We start from the raw sequence: 19746 nt of genomic DNA on the forward strand, positions 1-19746 counted from the left end.
CTCACAGACGTTCCTGCCTGTGTTTCCTCCCGGTATCCCGCTTTCCCACTTACCTCAGGGCTTTGGTCTCCTTCCCCTGGTGAACCTAGTTTAAAGCCCTCCTCACTAGGTTAACCAGCCTGCTCACAAAGATGCTCTTCCCTCTCTTCGTAAGATGGAGCCCGTCTCTGCCCAGCACTCCTCCTTCATGGAACACCATCCCATGGTCAAAGAATCCAAAGCCTTCTCTCCGACACCACCTGCGTAGCCATTCGTTGACTTCCACGATTCGACGGTCCCTGCCCCGTCCTTTTCCTTCCACGGGGAGGATGGACGAGAACACCACTTGAGCCTCAAACTCCTTTATTCTTCTTCCCAGAGCTACGTAGTCCGCAGTGATCTGTTCAAGGTCATTCTTGGCAGTATCATTGGTGCCCACGTGGAGAAGCAGGAAGGGGTAGCGATCCGAGGGCTTGATGAGTCTCGGCAGTCTCTCCGTCACATGAATCTTAGCCCCTGGCAAGCAGCAGACTTCTCGGTTTTCCTGGTCAGGGTGGCAGATAGATGACTCAGTCCCCCGGAGGAGAGAGTCCCCGACCACCACCACCCGCCTCCTTCTCTTGGGAGTGCTGGTCGGATTGACAATTACTTGAGCCAGAGGGTCTTTGGTTACCTCAGGCAGGGGGACCAGCAGTCAGAACTCCTGAGTTCTATTCCAAGCTCTGGGAAGTGAGTGGTCAGAACTGGGGTGGGGTTAGAAGAGACACTGGGAGTCAAATATTAGGTTCAAGACCTGTCTGTGGTAGGAAGTGATTAGAGCAGGAAGGGATGGGAGTGGGTTTCAGGACTCCCAAATCCTATTTTCAGCTCAGAGACATGCTGGCCAATCCAAGTCCAGGACTAGGAGTCAGGACATTGGTACCTCTATCCTGTTTTCTACTCTAACTCCCTATTTGACATCAGAAAAGTCCCTTCCAACACCCCCCACCCCCACCCATATCTCCATTTCTCCCTCTGTAGAGCACTTTGAGATCTGCAGATGGAAAGAGGTGTATAAAGGGCAAACACGTTAACTCATCCCTTAGCTTCTCCTATACCAAACAAGGAAGGCCCTCTCTTGCTTCAGTAAAGAGGAATTGCTTTTATGTGCTTACTAATATAATGCCCATGACACAGGTAAGCATCTATTCAGTAGAGGGTAAGTGAAGCAATGAAATGACTATCGAGACAAACATTACAGGACCATCATGCAACAAGGAAGTCTAACCTGTGGGTCTCAACCAACTAGGACAGGACAGTCACAACTCCCTGTGTTGCTACATAGAAGTGTGTGGGTGGTTTCCAAGTGTGGAAGAGGTTGAGAATTACTGATCTACAGCACTGAAACCCCAAAGAACAGCTCAACCAATTAAGGCAGAGATGTCTGTTTCCAAACCCAAAATAATTTATTGCAAAACCATCAGACAAAACAGATCTCAGTGCAACAGACAATGAGCACCAGTTATAACTAGACTTAAATTACAAATGGACAGAAAAAGAAAACAGGCTGGAGCACAGGAGATAAGAGCTCAGAACCCATCTCACAACCTTGATCACTTGAGTCCAAACCAAAGTGTTACCTCCAACAGTTACTGATCTCCCCTCCCCCCAATTGCTGGTTAACTTGCACAGTGCTTGAGATAGGTCTTGGAGGAAATAATATACCACGGGGGAGAGAGAGGAATGGCCTATGTAGCAGAGTTTCTGCTAAAGCACAAATGAGATACTCTTGAAAAAAAATCTTGGTTTTTGTGATCAGTGGTATCGGAAAGCAGGTGCAACTTGGGTAGCTGGGTCAGCTTCGATTTGCCAACAAGGAGGGGAACACAAAAAAGATTGAACGTGCCCATCAAAGCAAGGTCAGCATCCCTGCCCCTGGGGGTCTGATTACAGCACTGTAGGGGGCCAGAGACAAAAAGAGTTTAGGGCACGAGGGTCAGAAGTGGGATAAGAAAAGACTGTCAAATCGGGGTCTGGCTGCTGTCACTGGTGACAGTCACTTCCAGGCCAACAGCTGGAGAGGACACAGCTTACTCCCAGTCCAAGGGCTGGCAGATTACAAGGGGGGCAGCATTAACATGTCCGAAGCAGATCCCTGGGTAGAAGAGAGGGCAGATGGGCTCAGCAAACTCAACGCTGAAGGTGTAGATGTGAGAATCGTCTGTCACATTATAGAAGGAGACCTTCCCTGCCTCATAGTCCAGGAACACCCCAACCCGCTTGGGTTTGACTCACGGGCACAGCAGCGTGAAGGGAGTAGTGGTGGCCGCATACTTCCCATTCCACAGCCGCACTCGCCAGTAGCCAGTGTCCAGCTTGGCATCGATCTTGGCCTTGCGGCTGACTGACTCATAACAGACACCCAGGGCCCACTGGGTCTTGTTGCCCACATCCACCTCCCAGTAGTGCCGGCCTGAGATGTAGGAGGCTGAGCCCAGCACACAGGGGTAGATGACGAAGCACCGCGGGGTGTCGGGAAGCACCTGGGAGACATTGATGAAGTGCACACTCTTGAGGTTCTTTGAGAGCACCAGGTTGGGGTGAGCAGTCTCAGGATCCAGAGTCATGTCCCCTAGACAGAAGAGATTGGGAAAATAACCGTTGCTCATCTACCCCCACCTAAAAGTGAGGGGCCAACAGGTGCCTAGCAATCTCCCTGCCCTCACAGTAACCTCAGAAAAAAAACGGGGGGGGGGGGAGAGCATGAGACATGCACATTTAGAATAGAGTCATAGGAGCAACAAGAGGTAGATCAGTTGGGGACTAGAGACATTTAGTCTCCAGAGGCTCCCCCATACACACGAGCAGCAATCGTGCCTCAGCAATCCACCTGCAGAGAACATCCTATAAGAGGCAGAGAAAGACTGCTTCCATGGCTCAGTCAGCCCTGGCCCCCTTGCGGAGGGTGCACCAGCGAGGGGGACAATTAATGCCAGTGGGAACATGCCTGACCCACAAGAAGCTGGAGCCACATGTAGTCACCCTACAGGATAAACGCAGTGACTGAGTCACCCCTGTATCCCCATGGCCAGCACAAAACACCTAGTATGCAGCATCCTACTTCCCAGAGCTATAAATAGAATCCAGGAGTCCTGACTCTCAGCCCCCCTACTCTAACTCACGAGACCCCACTCCCCTCCTAGAGATGGGAATAGAACTCATGAATCCTAACGTCCAGGGCTGAATATATTTTATTTATTTATCTACCACTCTATTTCCTCAGCAATTTAGTAAGTATGAAGAACTGCCGTGGGAAAAATTCCATTGTCTTTTTTAGCTCAAGAGAAATCGAAGGCAGCTCTAGGGTCTTAGATATTTCATACCTGAGGAAAATGAATGTCATTATTACAGCAGTGAACTTTACAGCCTATGTTTAACAGAAATTATTCACCCAGAGCTGACATGCAACTGCTTCTGGGGTGGAGCCTGGCAGCTGATTAACATCAGCAGAGCAATTGCTGCAGAACTGGCCACAAAGTGAAGGGGAATCCCATATAGAATTGAAACCGCAGAGGGCATTTGAGGGGAGGAAGGACAGAATTACCAGAGTAGGAATTGAACCAGGACACCACGATCAATGCCCCGAATCTGGGGGCTGGAGGGGAAGAGGCAGGGGTTCTCCAGTGACCATGAGGAGTAAGATCCTCCAATTTTAGAATCCTTTCATAACATCTATCTCCAGTGCTGTGCTGGGCCATTGGGGTCTGTATTGATCCATGGACTCCAATGGAAAAGTGATCCCTGCTGAATCACTCTAGAATCACAGCATCTTTAAACACCACTTCACAGCCAGGAGAGGATGGAACTCACCTCTGCATGATGCTCCGCACATTCTAGAAGGAAGGAGAGGAGATGTACATTTAAAGCAAGTTCTATGGTTTAGTCCCACAACATCCCTGAATCCACACAGCTGGAGTCCCAGCTTGTTCTCTCTTCTCTATCATGAGCCACAACTCATACGGATCCCTAGGCAGAGAGCAACAGCTAGTGGCTGAATAATCTGCAAATGAACAGTGTACATGTTTCTCTCCAAAATATAGTGACTGATTATTCCTGATAAATACATCGAGTCCTGCCCTAAACACCCCCTGTGCATTCCTTGGGGTTAATACACTTGGACTTAGGAAGGGAAGTATAATCCAGTGGTTAGGGCACTTCCCATTGCAAGCAGCAGATTTCTTAATTCCCTAGAGTGTGCTTCTTATCTTCCAGTGTTTCTCTTTAGGTACTTCCATGGCCCCCGCACTATAATATGAGCACCACACAATCTTTATTATATTTATCCTCACAACACTCCAATGAGGAAGGGCAATGCTATTAACTCCATTTAACAGATGAGAAGTGGAGGCAGAGGGGCCAGGTGAGTTGCCCAAGATCAGATAGTAAAACTGCAGTGGAGCAGGGATTTGATCTGCAGTTTCTGAAATCCTAAGGTAATGACTCAAGTACAGAGCCACCTTTCTTCTCCTCAGTAACCACGCCCCCTTTAGTATGGTCAACCTCAAATTCCTCTCTGCTGCGTTTGAGGATGCAGACATGACAAAGGCTAATGCAACCCTAGGATGCATCAGGTGCAACATTTCCAGTAGAGACAGGGAAGTGTTAGTACCTTTGAGCAAGACAATAGCGAGACCTCATCTGGAATACCATGTGCAATTCTGGTCTCCCATGTTTAAAAAAGATTAATTCAAACTGGGACAGGTGCAGAGAAGTGCTACTAGGGATGACCAGAGGAATGGAGAATCTGCCTTACAAGAGGAGGAGATGCAAGGAGCTTGGCTTATTTAGCCTAACCAAATGAAGGCTGAGGGGAGATAGAATTGCTCTTTATAAATACATTATAGGGATATTACATCATAGAGAAGGAGAGGAGTTATTTAAGTTAAGCGCCAGTGTGAACACATGAACAAATGGATATGAACTGGCCATCAACAAGTTTAGGCCTGAAATTAGACAAACGATTCTAACAATCAGAGGAGTGAAGTTCTGGAACAGCTGTCTAAGGGGAATAGCAGGGGCAAAAATGCTAATTTGACTCAAGACTGAGCTTGATCAGTTTATGAAGGGGATGGTATGGTGAGGCTGCCTACGATGGCATATGGCTTATCTGCCACTGCTATTAGCAAATATCTCCCATGGCCAGAGATGGGACACTAGATTGGGAGGGCTCTGAATTACTACAGAGAATTCTTTCCCAGGTGTCTGGCTGGTGGGTCTCACCCACCTGCTCGGGTCTGATTAACATATTTGGGGTTGAACAGGAATTTCCCTCCAGGTCATATTGGCAGTGACCCAGGTGGTGGGGAGGGGAAAAAAAAAAAAAAAGAGTGCGGAGAGGAAGTTCACTTTCCTCTGCAGCATGGGTCACTTGCTCATTTCAGCTAGAGTAGACTGTGGATTCTCTAGAACTTGAAGTTTTTAAAGCATGATTTGAGGATGTCAGTAACTCAGCCAGAGGTTTTGGGTCTGTCATAGGATGGGGTGGGTGAGATTCTGTGGCCTGTAATGTGCAGGAGGTCAGACTAGATGATCATGATGGTCCCTTCTAGCCTTAAAATCTATGAGGAATTCCTGGCTGGCTGGTCCTAAGCCATCAAGTAAGAAGGTTAATTCTTAGGTATATTATGGTAGGACCTAGAGAACTCAACTGAGAACGGGTCCCATTATGCTGGGTGCTGCATTTATACATAGAGATGTGGTCCCTGCCCTGAAGAGCTCACAATCTAAATAGGTACATAATGAATTATTATTTTATTTAACACACAGGGAACGGAGGCACAGAGGCCAAGGTCACAGAGGGAGCCTGTGGCAGAACTGAGACTTGAACTCAGCTCTTTCCAGGCCCATTTTCATGCATTAACTACAAGACCAGCCACACAGGGTGGAAGTTCCCTCTGAATGATATCCAGTAGTGTCCCACATGAACTTTGGAACCTCTCCAGCAGTCCTGTATTAACACAGGATTTTCAAGGCCCATCTAGCCCCCAGTGCTGGCCTGCACCAGCTGCTTCACAGAAAGAGACTAACTACCCTCTACTGGTTCAATTCCATAATTAACCATAGGGAGAAGTTACTCCTTAGGGCTTGTCTACACTACAGTGCTCACAGCAGCACACCTACGCCACTGTAACCCTGTGGTGTAGACATGCTACAGCAATGGAATAGGTTCTTCCTTCACTGTAGTAACTCCAACTGAAGAATGCTAGGTCAAACAGAAGAATGCTTCCATTGATCTAACCGTGTCTACACTGTGAGTCTAGGTCAGCATAGCTGTGGTGCTCCAGGATGTGGATTTTTTCCATACCCCTGAGGCCATAGTTAAGTCAATTTCAGTTTTAAGTATAGACCAGCCCTCAGCCTCATGCAGTTCAAGGTTGGCTTCTGGCCTGAAACAAAAGGGTTAAAAAGAATGCAGGAGTCCCAACTACCTGCTCTAACCCATTAGACCCCATTGCCCTGCCAGAGCCAGGGATAGAACTACGGAGTCCAGACTCCTAGCCCCCTTGCTCTAACCTCCAGGCTCCGCTCTCCTCCCAGAGCTGGGAGAGAAGCCTTGAATTGTGACTGTCTGCCCCCTGCTCTAACTGCTAGGCTCCACTGACCTTCAGCATATCTGGACCCAATTCCAGACACTTCTCCTCCATGTCAGTGATGAGTTTGCTGAGGGAGAGGCGCTTTTCTGAGAGCAGGGCCATATGGTCCTTCAACTTCTCCAGATTCTCTTCCTCCTCTGCTTTCAGTCGCCACAGCTGCATCTCCTTCTCCTCCTCCAGCAGGGGGAGCTCCTCGAACTCAGAGACAATGTGCTGGTGGCAGCTCTTCACCAACTCCTATCGGCAGGGGAGACAAATAGCATGAGATTAGTGGAGACCATCCCTTGACCTGGGTCTGCATTGGAGCCATGCCCTAGTGAGAGCAATTACCCACCCACCCCTTAAGCCAACCAGTCTCCCAGCCAGGGGGCAGATTGGAGCCAGCACCCCCCAAGGTGAAAGGTCTCCTATCCCACTCCTAGGGATTCTCTGAGCCAACTCACCCTCAGTTCCCTGGGCCTTTTCTCCTTGGCAGAGATGTAATTATTCACCTTCTGCAATTTCACATCCAGCTGCAGCTGGCAATCCTGCAGTTTGGACTGTGGGGGGGAGAAACACAAGAAACATCTTCTCTTTACGCAGAATAGCCAGTGGTTTTGGCACTGGAACAAGACTCAGGAGACCTGGGACCTGTTCCTGGTGGCTTCCGGCAAGTCACTTTCACCTTAGTGTGCATCTCTTTCCACTTCCACCCTTTATCTATTTAGACAGTGAGCTCTTTGGGGCAGGTGCTATCTTTCACGATGTGTGTGTACAGTGCATAGTGCACCTGAGCCCTGATCTTGGCTGGACGATCTAGATGCTACCATAGGACAAAGAATCTCAAGTAACTTTCCTCCATGGACAAGATTTATACTCTGAATGCACAGGAATGCTAAGGGCCAAGAGCCAAACCTAGATATATTCAGGATAGAAATAAGGGGCACATTTTTGAAAGGGAGGGTAATAAAACACTGGAAAAACTTCCAGGGGATAGAGTGGCTTCTCCATCACGGGCAGGCTTTAAATCAAGCCCGTGCATGTCCTTCTTAAAGATCTGCTCTAGTTCAAGCACCAGATAGGGGCTGGATGCAGGAGTCACTAGGGGAGGTTCTCTGGCTTGCGTTACACTGCTGCAGGGGCTCAGACTAGATGATCACAACAGTATCTTCTGGCCTTCAAAGCTACTGAACATGTTCTCACAACCAAACAAAAACCTGGAAACATATCCAGGTGCTAACTCTCATGGAATCACTGTGGAACCAGCGCTAGCAAAGTGTAGGGATCTTTATTTCCCCCTCTCGTGGCTGATCCACCTGAGACGATAAATGTCTACCCCACGGGCCAGCTAATGGAGTTATTTCCTTTAGCTTAAGCAGCACAGGCACATGCTTACAACAATGAAGTTAGGGCATTCAAATCCCACTGATGACCCAAGCATCCTGCTTCATCAGCCCACCCCCTGCCACCGCTGCCTATCTTACCCTAAGCAAAAAGGCCAGGAGAGGGTCAATTTCCCTTCCAGAGGGCGAGGGGATGAATCCATTGTGATTCAGTGTTTCACACCTAAATGATCTGCATTATGGCAGAACCCTAATCAAGATCAAGGCCCTGTTGAGCCCAAGGCTGTACAAACACTGTGAGAGAGTCCCTGCACTGAGGAGTTTACAGTCCGAGATAAAGGAAGAATGATCATTCCTTTTTACAGATGCGGAATGGCAGCACAGACAGATTCAGTGACTTGTTCAAGGGGGATTCAGAGAGACTGATGGCTCTGGGAGGGAAGTGGGGTCTAGTGACTGGATAAGGGCAGAGAGAATTTCTGTGTTTAAGTCTTAGGTTGGGGAGAGGGTTCTAATGATTAGACCAAGGAGCTGGAAGGACAGGACTTCTGAGTTTTATCCCAGCTCTAGGAGGGCACCGGGTTAAAGCAGGAAGGGTGGGGAGGGCAGGATTCCTGGGTCCCATGCCCAGCTCTGGGAAAGGAGGGGGTCAGAGCAGGGAGGCTAGGACTCTTGAGTTCTACCCTCACCTCTGGGAGGGGAGAAGGGTCTAGTGGGTTAAAGTAGGAAGGGCAAGGAGGCCAGGAACCCAGGATTCTCCCTAAGCTCTAAGAGGGGATTGGGGTCTAGCAGTTCTTGCAGGGGGATAGCAGTCCAGTACCTTGTATTCTTTGACGGCATCCTCCAGGGGTCCCACACTGTGGCCACGGTTGCCATGGGAGACTGCACACACCAGGCACATGGCCTCCTGGTCCTCTTTGCAGAAGAAGTGGAGCCCCTCATGGGGCCGGGGGCAAAGGGGCTCATCCTTCACCTCACACTTGCCCGAGTGCAGCTGCTTGGTGATCTCCACCACACTGGCTAGTTGCCGGTTGGGCACCACGACATGCTGGGCACAGAGCTTCCGGCATACAGGGCAGAGGTGATCCTGTGTCCCAGGCTCCCAACAGTGGCTGATGCAGGCCCTGCAGAAGCTATGGCCACAACTAATCGTGACTGGGTCCATCAGGTACTCCAGGCAGATGGAGCAAGTGGTGTCCATGCGCAGGGTCTCCAAGGGGTCAAGGGAGGCCGTGGCTTGGATCACTTTAGAATGGGGTGGGAGGGCCTCTCAGACAGGGAGAGGCAGTGGGAAGAAACAACCCAAAGGCAGGCTATGGGGAAAAGCAATACATTATTCACTATGTGAGATTGCACTGATGCAAGGGCGGGTGTCTGGGAGTCAGGACTCCTGGGTTCTATCCCTGGCTCTGGATGGACCAAGGAGTCTATAGGACAGAAATAGGAGAAACTGGGGTTGGAAAAGCCAGACGTTCTGACTCCCAGTTTATTTATTTGGTTTGTTTTAAAAACTGTAACATCCTGGTGTTTGTGCATCAAGACAGCCAGGAAACAAACAAAACCAAAACACACTTGAATCACTACAGAGGAAAGCCTCCATCTCACATTCCCCCAAGCCCCCTCAGCTTGCCAGTGCACCCTGGTCGAGTCAGACTAGGATCAACACGAGAGGGGAACAGCCCCATTCTCCATACCTGCTCCCCCTTCCTTTCCCCAAGCCAACCCTTTCTTCTGAACTGTGCCTAGAGCCCCTAGAGGGGAAAGTCCCCAACTCTCATTTCTCACTCCCCTGAGCCAGCCACCCAGTCCCCCTGCCCTCACCTGGCTCTGATCCAGCCTCCCATTGGAAAGAAAAGGCCCTGTAACCCATTCTGCACCCTCCTGAGCCAACCAGTGCCCTCCACCCTGTGGCTGGATCAGAGGCCGTGCCCCATAGAGGAGAAAAGCCCCATATCACAGAATATTAGGGTTGGAAGGGACCTCAGGAGTTCCTCTAGTCCAACCCCCTGCTCAAAGCAGGACCAATCCCCAATTAAGTAAACCCAGCCAGGATTTTGTCAAGCTGGGCCTTAAAAACCTCTAAGGAAGGAGATTCCACCACCGACTTAGGTAATGCATTCCAGTGCTTCACCACCCTTCTAGTGAAATAGTTTTTCCCTAATATTCAACCTAGACCTCCCCCACTGCAACTTGAGACCATTACTCCTTGTTCTGTCATCTGCTACCACTGAGAACAGTCTAGATTCATCCTCTTTGGAACCCCCTTTCAGGTAGCTGAAAGCAGCTATCAAATCACCCCTCATTCTTCTCTTCTGCAGACTAAATCCCAGTTCCCTCAGCCTCTCCTCATAAATCATGTGCTCTGGCCCTGTCAAGGTTCCTTCCCCACTCTGAACTCTAGGGTACAGATGTGGGGACCTGCATGAAAACCTGCTAAGCTTACTTTTACCAGCTTAGGTTAAAACTTCCCCAAGGTACAAACTGTTTTACCTTGGACTTCCACTGCCACCAAACTTTCTTTGCACAAGTCTTTCCCCCCAAAATCCTCCCAACCCTTGCACCCCACTTCCTGGGGAAGGTTTGGTAAAAATCCTCACCCATTTGCATAGGTGACCACAGACCCAAAACCTTGGATCTTAGAACAATGAAAAAGCATTCAGTTTCCTTACAAGACAACTTTTAATAGAAGTAAAAAAAGAATCACCTCTGTAAAATCAGGATGGTGAATACCTTACAGGGTAATTAGATTCAAAACATAGAGAATCCCTCTAGGCAAAACCTTAAGTTACAAAAAAGACACACAGACAGGAATAGTCATTCTATTTAGCACAGCTATTTTCTCAGCCATTTAAAGAAATCATAATCTAACACATACCTAGCTAGATTTACTAAATTCTAAGACTCCATTCCTGTTCTGTCCCCGGCAAAAGCATCAGACAGACAGACACAGACCCTTTGTTTCTCCCCCCCTCCAGCTTTGAAAGTATCTTGTCTCCTCATTGGTCATTTTGGTCAGGTGCCAGCGAGGTTACCTTTAGCTTCTTAACCCTTTACAGGTGAGAGGATTTTTCCTCTGGCCAGGAGGGATTTTAAAGGGGTTTACCCTTCCCTTTATATTTATGACACGCCCCCTAATCATTTTTGTTGCTCTCCACTGCTATCCCAGAACCTGAACCCATTCCTGTATGCCATGCAGCTTTCCCCAAACCCACAAACCCATGCATGGCACCTTATTCTTCAGCACCCCAAGCATAACCCCTTATAGTCCAAAAGCACCCCTCCTCCCAGGGATTAAACATGCTCCCAATTGGGGAGGGGGATGGGACAAGACAGATTTTAACCCTTCATGCCCTGCCCTGAAATCCCCAGCTCTCCCACCCCAGCTATATGCTGCACACAGTGCACAGAGCAAAATGACTCAGGGCCTCCAGCCTGCGGAGCCCAGGCCTGGATGGGTGAATCACCCTGGTTCCTGTTCAGCCCACTACAAAGCCCCACTTGCTGGACCCTCTCTCAGGGATGCCAGTACCGAGCAGCCCAGACTGCAGGGCTCAGAACCTGACCATCAGAAGAAACAATGCTCTTGTGTGATTCAGTTCCTGCCCCGCCCCCAAGGTCAGGAGAAAACCCCAGGCATTGAGCCACTTAGAGCTCATTCTTCATCTCTCTGCAGCATAGGGGGAGAGATAGCTCAGTGCTTTGAGCATTAGCCTGCTAAACCCAGGGTTGTGAGTGGGCCATTTAGGGATCTGGGGCAGAAAAAAATTGGGGATTGGTCCTGCTTTGAGCAGCAGCTTGGGCTAGGTGACCTCCTGAGGTCCCTTCCAGCCCTGATATTCTATGAGAAGCACAGAAAAAGCTCCCTATAGGGTTTGCATGACAATCAACCATTCAATACTGGCTCAGCAGTGTGGAAATGCAGACACCTCTAGATTCCCCTCCCAGACCTGGGAACGGAACCCAGGAGTCCCAACAACTGGGTTACCCCAACCACTAGACCCCATTACCTCCCAGAGCCACAAATAGAACCCAGGAGTCCTGGCTCCCAGCCCTGCCCCACCCCTGCTCTAACCCAGAAGGCCCCACTCTCCTCTCAGAGCTGGGACTAGAACCCAGGAGTCCTATATGAAGCTCAATCTCCCCACATTTCCTAACAGAGATTTCAAATCTCAGACCCTAAACATTGCATCAAGACAACATATTTAATCTATGATTAGTTATAACAATAGCAATAATATCTGCAGTAGCTCAGCAGATCTGGTGAACTCTCACTCCTCCAAAGCCTAGCATAGCTGAGCACTAGTCTATTAACACCACTAAATGAGCACAGCTGCTCTTATATCCTCAGGGATGTGGTCAGATGCCCTCCAGGCCCTTAAAGCGACACAGGTTTCCTTACACAGCCCTGCTGATTCTGGTGACCGGGAAAAGGAGTTTGGAGGCCTCTCTGTAATCCCCAGAGCTGGAGCAGAGGGCAGCTCAGTCTCTGTGGTCTGTTCAGCCCTCAGCCTCCCTGCTGAGGTCACAAGCGAATAGGGTGACCAGGTTTTTTAAAAGGGATCCTGGCAGCTCCAGTCAGCAGCGCTGTCCAGTTGACTGTCCACGCAGTGGTGCCACGTAGCGTGACTGGCAGGCTCCCTGCTAGCCTCTGGGCTGTGTTGCTCCCGGGAAGCAGCTGGCCTGCCCCCCTTCCGGCTCCTATGCACAGGGGAAGCCAGGGGGCTCCACATGCTGCCCCCCCCAAGCACTGCCCCCGCACAGATCCCATTGGCCAGGAACTGCAGCCAATGGGAGCTGTGGGGGAGGTGCCTGCTGCGGGTCAGCTCACAGAGCTGCCTGGCCATGCCTCTGCATAGGAGCCGGAGGTTGGACATGCTGCTGCTTCTGGGAGCTGCTTGAGGTAAGTGCTCCAGAGTCTGCACCCTGACCCCCCTCCTTGTGCCCCAACCCTCTGCCCCAGCCTTGAGCCCCCTCCTGCACTCTGACCTCCTCATTTCTGGCCCCACCCGCAGCTGGAGCCTTCAACCCCCGTGTCCCAACCCCCTTCCCCAGCCCTGATCCCCCTCCTGCCCTCCGAAACCCTTGGTCCCAGCCCAGGGAACGCTCCTATACCCTAAACCCCTCATTCCCAGCCCCACCCAAGTCTGCAATCCCAGCGAGAGCCTTCACACTCCCCTGCACCTTAACCCCCTGATTTAGCCTGGAGCCCCCTCCCATACTCCAAACCCTTTGGCTCTACCCCTCAGCCCAGATCGCCCTCCTGCACCCCAAACCGCTCATCCCTAGCCCCACCACAGAGCTCACACCCCCAGCTGGAGCCCTCTCCCATCTCAACCCACTGCCTCAGCCTGGAGCCCCCTCCTGCACTCTGAACTGCTCTTTTCTGGCCCCACCCTGGCACCTGCTCCCCCAGCCAGAAGCCTCACCCCCTCCTGCACCCCAGCCCCCTGAGTCAGTGAAAATGTCCGGTGAAAATGAGTGAGTGAGGGTGGGGAGAGCAAGTGACAGAGGGAGAGGGGGATGGAGTGAGTGAGGGCGGGGCCTCAGATAAGGGGTGGGGGCATGGGCGGAGCCTCAGAGGAGAGGTGGGACAGCAGGCAGGGCAAGGGTGTTCGGTTTTGTGTGAGTAGAAAGTTGGCAACCCTATGAGCAAGGGGGCCAGCTGGTGCTAGCTGTGGTGAATTTTGGGATGTGGACACATTCCCCCTCCAAATTTGGGCTCAGAACCCACCAACTTATTAAACACAATGTAACAGATTTGGGGGCCTAGAGGGGAAAGACCCTGTATGCCATTCCCAGACACACACACAACCCAAGGCCAGCTAGTCCCCCTGGTCTGGGCCCAGATTGGAGCCAGCGTCCATGGGAAGGGGAAGGTTCCATACCCTGTTCCTAACATCCCATTGTCAGAAGGAAGTACCTCCCCACCTCCTGTCTGTAGACACCCCACTCCGACATGCCCTTCTCATGTAGGGTTGCCAACAGTCCCTTATTTTTTCATCTCTGTACAACAAGATCAGGAATTGTTGAGTGCTGTGAAAAGCAGCAAGAAATATCCCTGGTGAATGTAGGCGAGTACTGCTCATTATTAGTATTATTACTACTAATAATGATAATATCAGGAGGAGGGATGGGGCAGGGGTGCTAAGAAAACAGTCCCTTATATTTTAAATGCAATGTTAGCAGCCCTATACTGACACTTCTCTCCTGCCAGCTTTTGATAGGACCATCAACAGCAAGAGAAAGTGACAGGCAGAGACAGGCTGGCCAAGGAAACATGTCCCAGGGTGGGGCTGGGGCAGGAACAGAGTTGAATGTTGGCTCCAATACAGAGAGAATCCTTTGTGACTGAGAGAAATCAGCTGGTGAGAGTGAATCAGTCCAGAAACGTTGAGAGAACAGGATGTGTGAACCACAGGAGTGGAGGGTCAATATCCTGAAGTGGGAAGTTCCACAGGTTAATAATGTACCCAAGAAAAGAGAAACCTGCTCTTTCATATCAACTGCATTCAGGTCCCAATGTGTTATCCTCCCAAGGGAATGTCTAGGTGAGATCCTGGGGTCACAGCCCCAGTGGATGAATCCTCAATCAAACACTCCCCCCCCCCACATCTTGTAGGGCCAGGGATTTAGGGCATGAGATTAGGGCATTGTATTCTCTCAGATGCCTTCCCTCTAAAGGATAGGTGTTTTCTGGAGTGCCCTTGATATAGGAGAGCCCTGAAGTGGAGCGAAGGCCCTCTAGCCCCACCCGCAAATATCCTGACTCTGCTTCTCCTTATAAAGGACCATTCTCAGGCAGCAGTGGTTTCCTTTAGAGCAAGCGTTTGAGTTTGTTTGTAAGATAGGACTGTGTTTGTAGGTGGTCCCAAGGAGAAGTATCCAGTGTGACTTAAGATGATCCTATATCTATGCTCCAGCGGGCTTTTGTAGGGGAGGGATGAGAGTAAGGGCTCCTGTGTTCTGTTCCCAGCTCTGGCTGGAGCAGGGAGGTCTGGGAGCTAGAATTCCTGTTTTCTGTCTCCTATGAAGAGAATTTTAGGAGAGTGTGTTCTCGCTCACAGCAGGGAGATTCAGGAACAGAATGGGTGTGAGATCTGTCTTCTCTAACCCCCTAGACCCCACTCAGACTTGGGTATAGAACCCAGGAATCCTGGCTCCCAGTGTCCTCCTTCTCTGCCCCATAGACTCTTTCCCAGACCTGAAGAAGGGCTCTGTACAGCTCAAAAGCTTGTCTCACCAACAGAAGATGGTCCAATAAGATATTACCTCACCTATCTTGTCTACCCATCGACCCTGTGATGGCAATTTCCTTGAATATCCTGCACAAACCTTATTGAATTAAGTTTATTTATCGTGTGCTAGGGACTGTATTTAATTCCATGCAATGGGAGGACCACAGCCCTCCAAAAATTAAGAATTGGTTGGAGAGGCAAATTCACTCCTATTGTAACACCTCCAGAGAGCTACCGCCACCTGGAGAGAGGATCACATATATCGGTTCAAACTGGTTTTGTCAAGGGCCAATGGACAAAAAAAGGACTTTTGGTTGAATAGCTCTAGTTAAAACTGATTCAGAGCCTTCTTTCTAGTCCTCCAAACAGATAGGATTTTCTATCCAAGGGCTGCCCCAATCCTTCCTGGGAAGGTTTGGAAGGACGTGGCCCAGTCTGTATTTTTGTTCTGAGCAAAAGTTGTTATGAGCTTGTAAGCATAGAAAAACCTCTTGATGGCAGGGTTCAAAGGACTGTTCAGCATCCAGAGGCCTTGTTGGAGTTGGGGTGATCTCTGGTGAGTTTATTAGCATGCATGTAGGTTCTTTTATTGTTTTTAATATGTTTTTTCTATAATGCTTTCCCCTTAAGAATAAATTTGCTTGCTTAGAAAGAGCTGTGTGGTAACGTACAACTATGGAAATTACACCATTTTGTATCTTTGAGGGGAAAAGTAAAGCAGGTTGGCTTAGGCAGGCTTGCTAGGGAATTCACAGTGTAGGTAGCGAACTGTGAAGCCTGGAAAAACCCCAATCAAGAAGTAGAGAGATGTGCATCTCTGCCCAAAAGAAGTGGCTGAGGAGCCATAAAACTAAAAGCAGGTGTCCTTGCTGGAAAATACAGGGGGAATATAGGTTCAATTGCCCTGAATGAGACAGACTCCCCTTGGAATTTCTCTGGAGTTTAGTCTCAGTGAGTTGCCTTAATCACCCCCTGCCACAGGTTTTAGTTCCTGAAGGAGCTGTGGGAAACCTCTCCCATGGAGTAGAAGACAGTCATACATAAACCAGTCATAAAATACAATTTAATACAATGGTCCCCAAAGATACTGCATGGGGTTTCAATATCTGTCACACCAGATCTCCTGAGTGTCCTATCTGTTGGACAATACCTCCTCTCTAAAACATTCTTAAAACTTAAACACACTAAAATTTTTATTTTTATTATAAAATTACATAGAATGGAAGGGAATGCAAAGAATAGTCACCAGTTAGTTCAAAACATGATAAAATTATTTATCGAAGTCGCTAAGAGAACTTTCTTCTCTCTATCCCTCTCCCCAGGGCATCCTTCACCTCCTTGTTTCTCAGGCTGTAGATCAGGGGATTCAGCATGGAGATCACCTGGTCTTGCTCCACTGAGGAGATGGAACTGGGTCGTAAGTAGATAAAGAACATCGTCCCGTAGAATATAGCCACAGCCGTCAGGTGGGAGGCACAGGTGGAAAAGGCTTTGTGCCTGCCCTCAGAGGAGCGGATCCTTAGTATGGCAGCAGTAATATACAGATAAGAAAAGAGGATGGTCAGCATGGTAGTCAGTTGTTTGGAACCAGCAAAGGTAGAAAGCAGCATTTCATTGGTGTGGGTGTCAGTGCAGGAGAGCCGCAAGAGTAGCAGGACATCACAAAAGTAATGATTGATTACACTGGGCCCACAGATGGACACCTGAAAGGTACAGCTGGTAAGCATGGTTGCATTCACAACCCCAGCCATGTAGGAGCTAGCCAAAAGCCAGACACAGGATCTCTTGCATATGATGTCCCTATAGCGCAGTGGATTTTTTCTGGACTTCAGAAAAGCAGACTTTGACTCCCTCTGGGAACTGATGGGCAGGATCTCCTGGGAGAATAACATGAGGGGGAAAGGAGTCCAGGAGAGCTGGCTGTATTTTAAAGATTCCTTATTGAGGTTACAGGGACAAACCATCCCGATGTGTAGAAAGAATAGTAAATATGGCAGGCGACCAGCTTGGCTTAACAGTGAAATCCTTGCTGATCTTGAACACAAAAAAGAAGCTTACAAGAAGTGGAAGATTGGACAAATGACCAGGGAAGAGTATAAAAATATTGCTCGGGGATGCAGCAGTGAAATCAGGAAGGCCAAATCACACCTGGAGTTGCAGCTAGCAAGAGATGTTAGAAGTAACAAGAAGGGTTTCTTCAGGTATGTTAGCAACAAGAAGAAAGTCAAGGAAAGTGTGGGCCTCTTACTGAATGAGGGAGGCAACCTAGTGAGAGAGGATGTGGAAAAAGCTAATGTACTCAATGCTTTTTTTGCCTCTGTCTTCACGAACAAGGTCAGCTCCCAGACTACTGCACTGGGCAGCACAGCATGGGGAGGAGGTGACCAGCCCTCTGTGGAGAAAGAAGTGGTTCGGGACTATTTAGAAAAGCTGGACAAGCACAAGTCCATGGGGCCGGATGCGCTGCGTCCGAGATTGCTAAAGGAGTTGGCGGATGTGATTGCAGAGCCATTGGCCATTATCTTTGAAAACTCATGGCGATCAGGGGAAGTCCCGGACGACTGGAAAGAGGCTAATGTAGTGCCCATCTTTAAAAAAGGGAAGAAGGAGGATCCTGGGAACTACAGGCCAGTCAACCTCACCTCAGTCCCTGGAAAAATCATGGAGCAGGTCCTCAAGGAATCAATTCTGAAGCACTTAGAGGAGAGGAAAGTGATCAGGAATAGTCAGCATGGATTCACCAGGGGCAAGTCATGCCTGACTAATCTAATTGCCTTCTATGACGAGATAACTGGCTCTGTGGATGAGGGGAAAGCGGTGGACGTGTTGTTCCTTGACTTTAGCAAAGCTTTCGACATGGTCTTCCACAGTATTCTTGCCAGCAAGTTAAAGAAGTATGGGCTGGATGAATGGACTATAAGGTGGATAGAAAGCTGGCTAGATTGTCGGGCTCAACGGGTAGTGATCAATGGCTCCATGTCTAGTTGGCAGCCGCTATCAAGTGGAGTGCCCCAAGGGTCGGTCCTGGGGCCAGTTTTGTTCAATATCTTCATAAATGATCTGGAGGATGGTGTGGATTGCACCCTCAGCAAGTTTGCAGATGACACTAAACTGGGAGGAGAGGTAGATAGGATACAGGGGGCCCTATACAAATTAGAGGATTGGGCCAAAAGAAATCTGATGAGGTTCAACAAGGACAAGTGCAGAGTCCTGCACTTAGGACGGAAGAATCCCATGCACCGCTACAGACTAGGGACCAAATGACTAGGCAGCAGTTCTGCAGAAAAGGACCTAGGGGTTACAGTGGACGAGAAGCTGGATATGAGTCAACAGTGTGCCCTTGTTGCCAAGAAGACCAATGGCATTTTGGGATGTATACGTAGGGGCATTGCCAGCAGATCGAGGGACGTGATCGTTCCCCTCTATTCGACATTGGTGAGGCCTCATCTGGAGTACTGTGTCCAGTTTTGGGCCCCACACTACAAGAAGGATGTGGAAAAATTGGAAAACATCCAGCGGAGGGCAACAAAAATGATTAGGGGACTGGAACACATGACTTATGAGGAGAGGCTGAGGGAACTGGGATTGTTTAGTCTGCGGAAGAGAAGAATGAGGGGGGATTTGATAGCTGCTTTCAACTACGTGAAAGGGGGTTCCAAAGAGGATGGATCTAGACTGTTCTCAGTGGTAGCGGATGACAGAACAAGGAGCAGTGGAGGAGGTTTAGGTTGGATATTAGGAAACACTATTTCACTAGGAGGGTGTTGAAATACTGGAATGCGTTACCTAGGGAGGTAGTGGAATCTCCATCCTTAGAGGTTTTTAAGGCCCGGCATGACAAAGCCATGGCTGGGATTGGTCCTGCTTTGAGCAGGGGGTTGGACTAGATGACCTGCTGAGGTCCCTTCCAACCCTGATATTCTATGATTCCAGATGGCCACATAATGGTCATAGGCCATCACCGCAAGGAGGAAAGACACAGTGGTGGCAAAGGCAGGAAAAAAATACAGCTGTGCAGCACATCCAGCGTAGGAAATGGCCTTACTCTCCCTTGAGAGGCTCACCAGCACCCTGGGGGTGATGGATGAGGAGTAGTCAAAGTCAACAAGTGACAAGTTGCTGAGCAAGAGATACATGGGGGTGTGAAGTCCCTCCAGATTAGGGCAATCATCCCAAGATTCCCCAGCAGGGTGAGAACATAGATCACCAGAAGTATGAGGATGAGGGCAACCTGCAGTTCTGGATGATCAGTGAATCCTGCAAGGATGAATTCAGTCACAGTAGTGTCATTTCCCTGGGCCATTGCTTCACCCAGGCTTTGAGGACAGACATGCACAGAGGGAACTTCTGTATAAAAAAAACCCCAGTGTGAGGACCTGGAATTCCGTATGATCAGTGACAACAGTTTAGACCATTTGAGACCCTTGTTTGCCCATTTGTGCATATTTCATTCTTTTCCATTTGATCTGGACAATCTGCAAAGAGCAACTATCGGCATGAAACTATAACATAGTGCCTACTGGATTGCAGGAGGGTGAAGTTCATTATTAGCTCAGTTGAAAAACCTTTCCACCCCCA

General features: G+C 49.3%; 2 protein-coding genes across 3 annotated transcripts in view; both read right to left on the reverse strand.

Annotated features, from left to right (window-relative positions):
• LOC102930464 (olfactory receptor 5I1) overlaps positions 1-19471 on the reverse strand; it is a 51662-nt gene extending 32191 nt beyond the window's left edge. Inside the window, 3 exon segments of the mRNA XM_043548449.1 lie at positions 16883-16994; positions 19107-19324; positions 19327-19471. Coding sequence (XP_043404384.1) covers positions 16883-16994; positions 19107-19324; positions 19327-19471 — 475 coding nt within the window.
• LOC102930681 (E3 ubiquitin-protein ligase TRIM39-like) lies at positions 1406-12655 on the reverse strand. 2 transcript variants are annotated; one of them, XM_043549765.1, is made up of 6 exons: positions 12333-12655; positions 8754-9246; positions 7055-7150; positions 6621-6848; positions 3829-3851; positions 1406-2590 (listed from the first exon to the last, which is right to left on the reverse strand). In XM_043549765.1, exons 2-6 carry the CDS (start codon positions 9132-9134, stop codon positions 2569-2571), a joined length of 750 nt encoding a protein of 249 aa, XP_043405700.1. In that variant the 5' UTR covers positions 9135-9246; positions 12333-12655; the 3' UTR covers positions 1406-2568. The 2 variants fall into 2 exon arrangements, with proteins under 2 accessions (XP_043405700.1, XP_043405701.1); XM_043549766.1 differs by lacking the exon at positions 12333-12655 and adding an exon at positions 10809-10940.
• Positions 19472-19746: the final 275 nt, after the last annotated feature.

This window comes from Chelonia mydas, chromosome 6 (genome assembly GCF_015237465.2).
Source record: "Chelonia mydas isolate rCheMyd1 chromosome 6, rCheMyd1.pri.v2, whole genome shotgun sequence".
Taxonomy (NCBI): Eukaryota; Metazoa; Chordata; order Testudines; family Cheloniidae; genus Chelonia; species Chelonia mydas.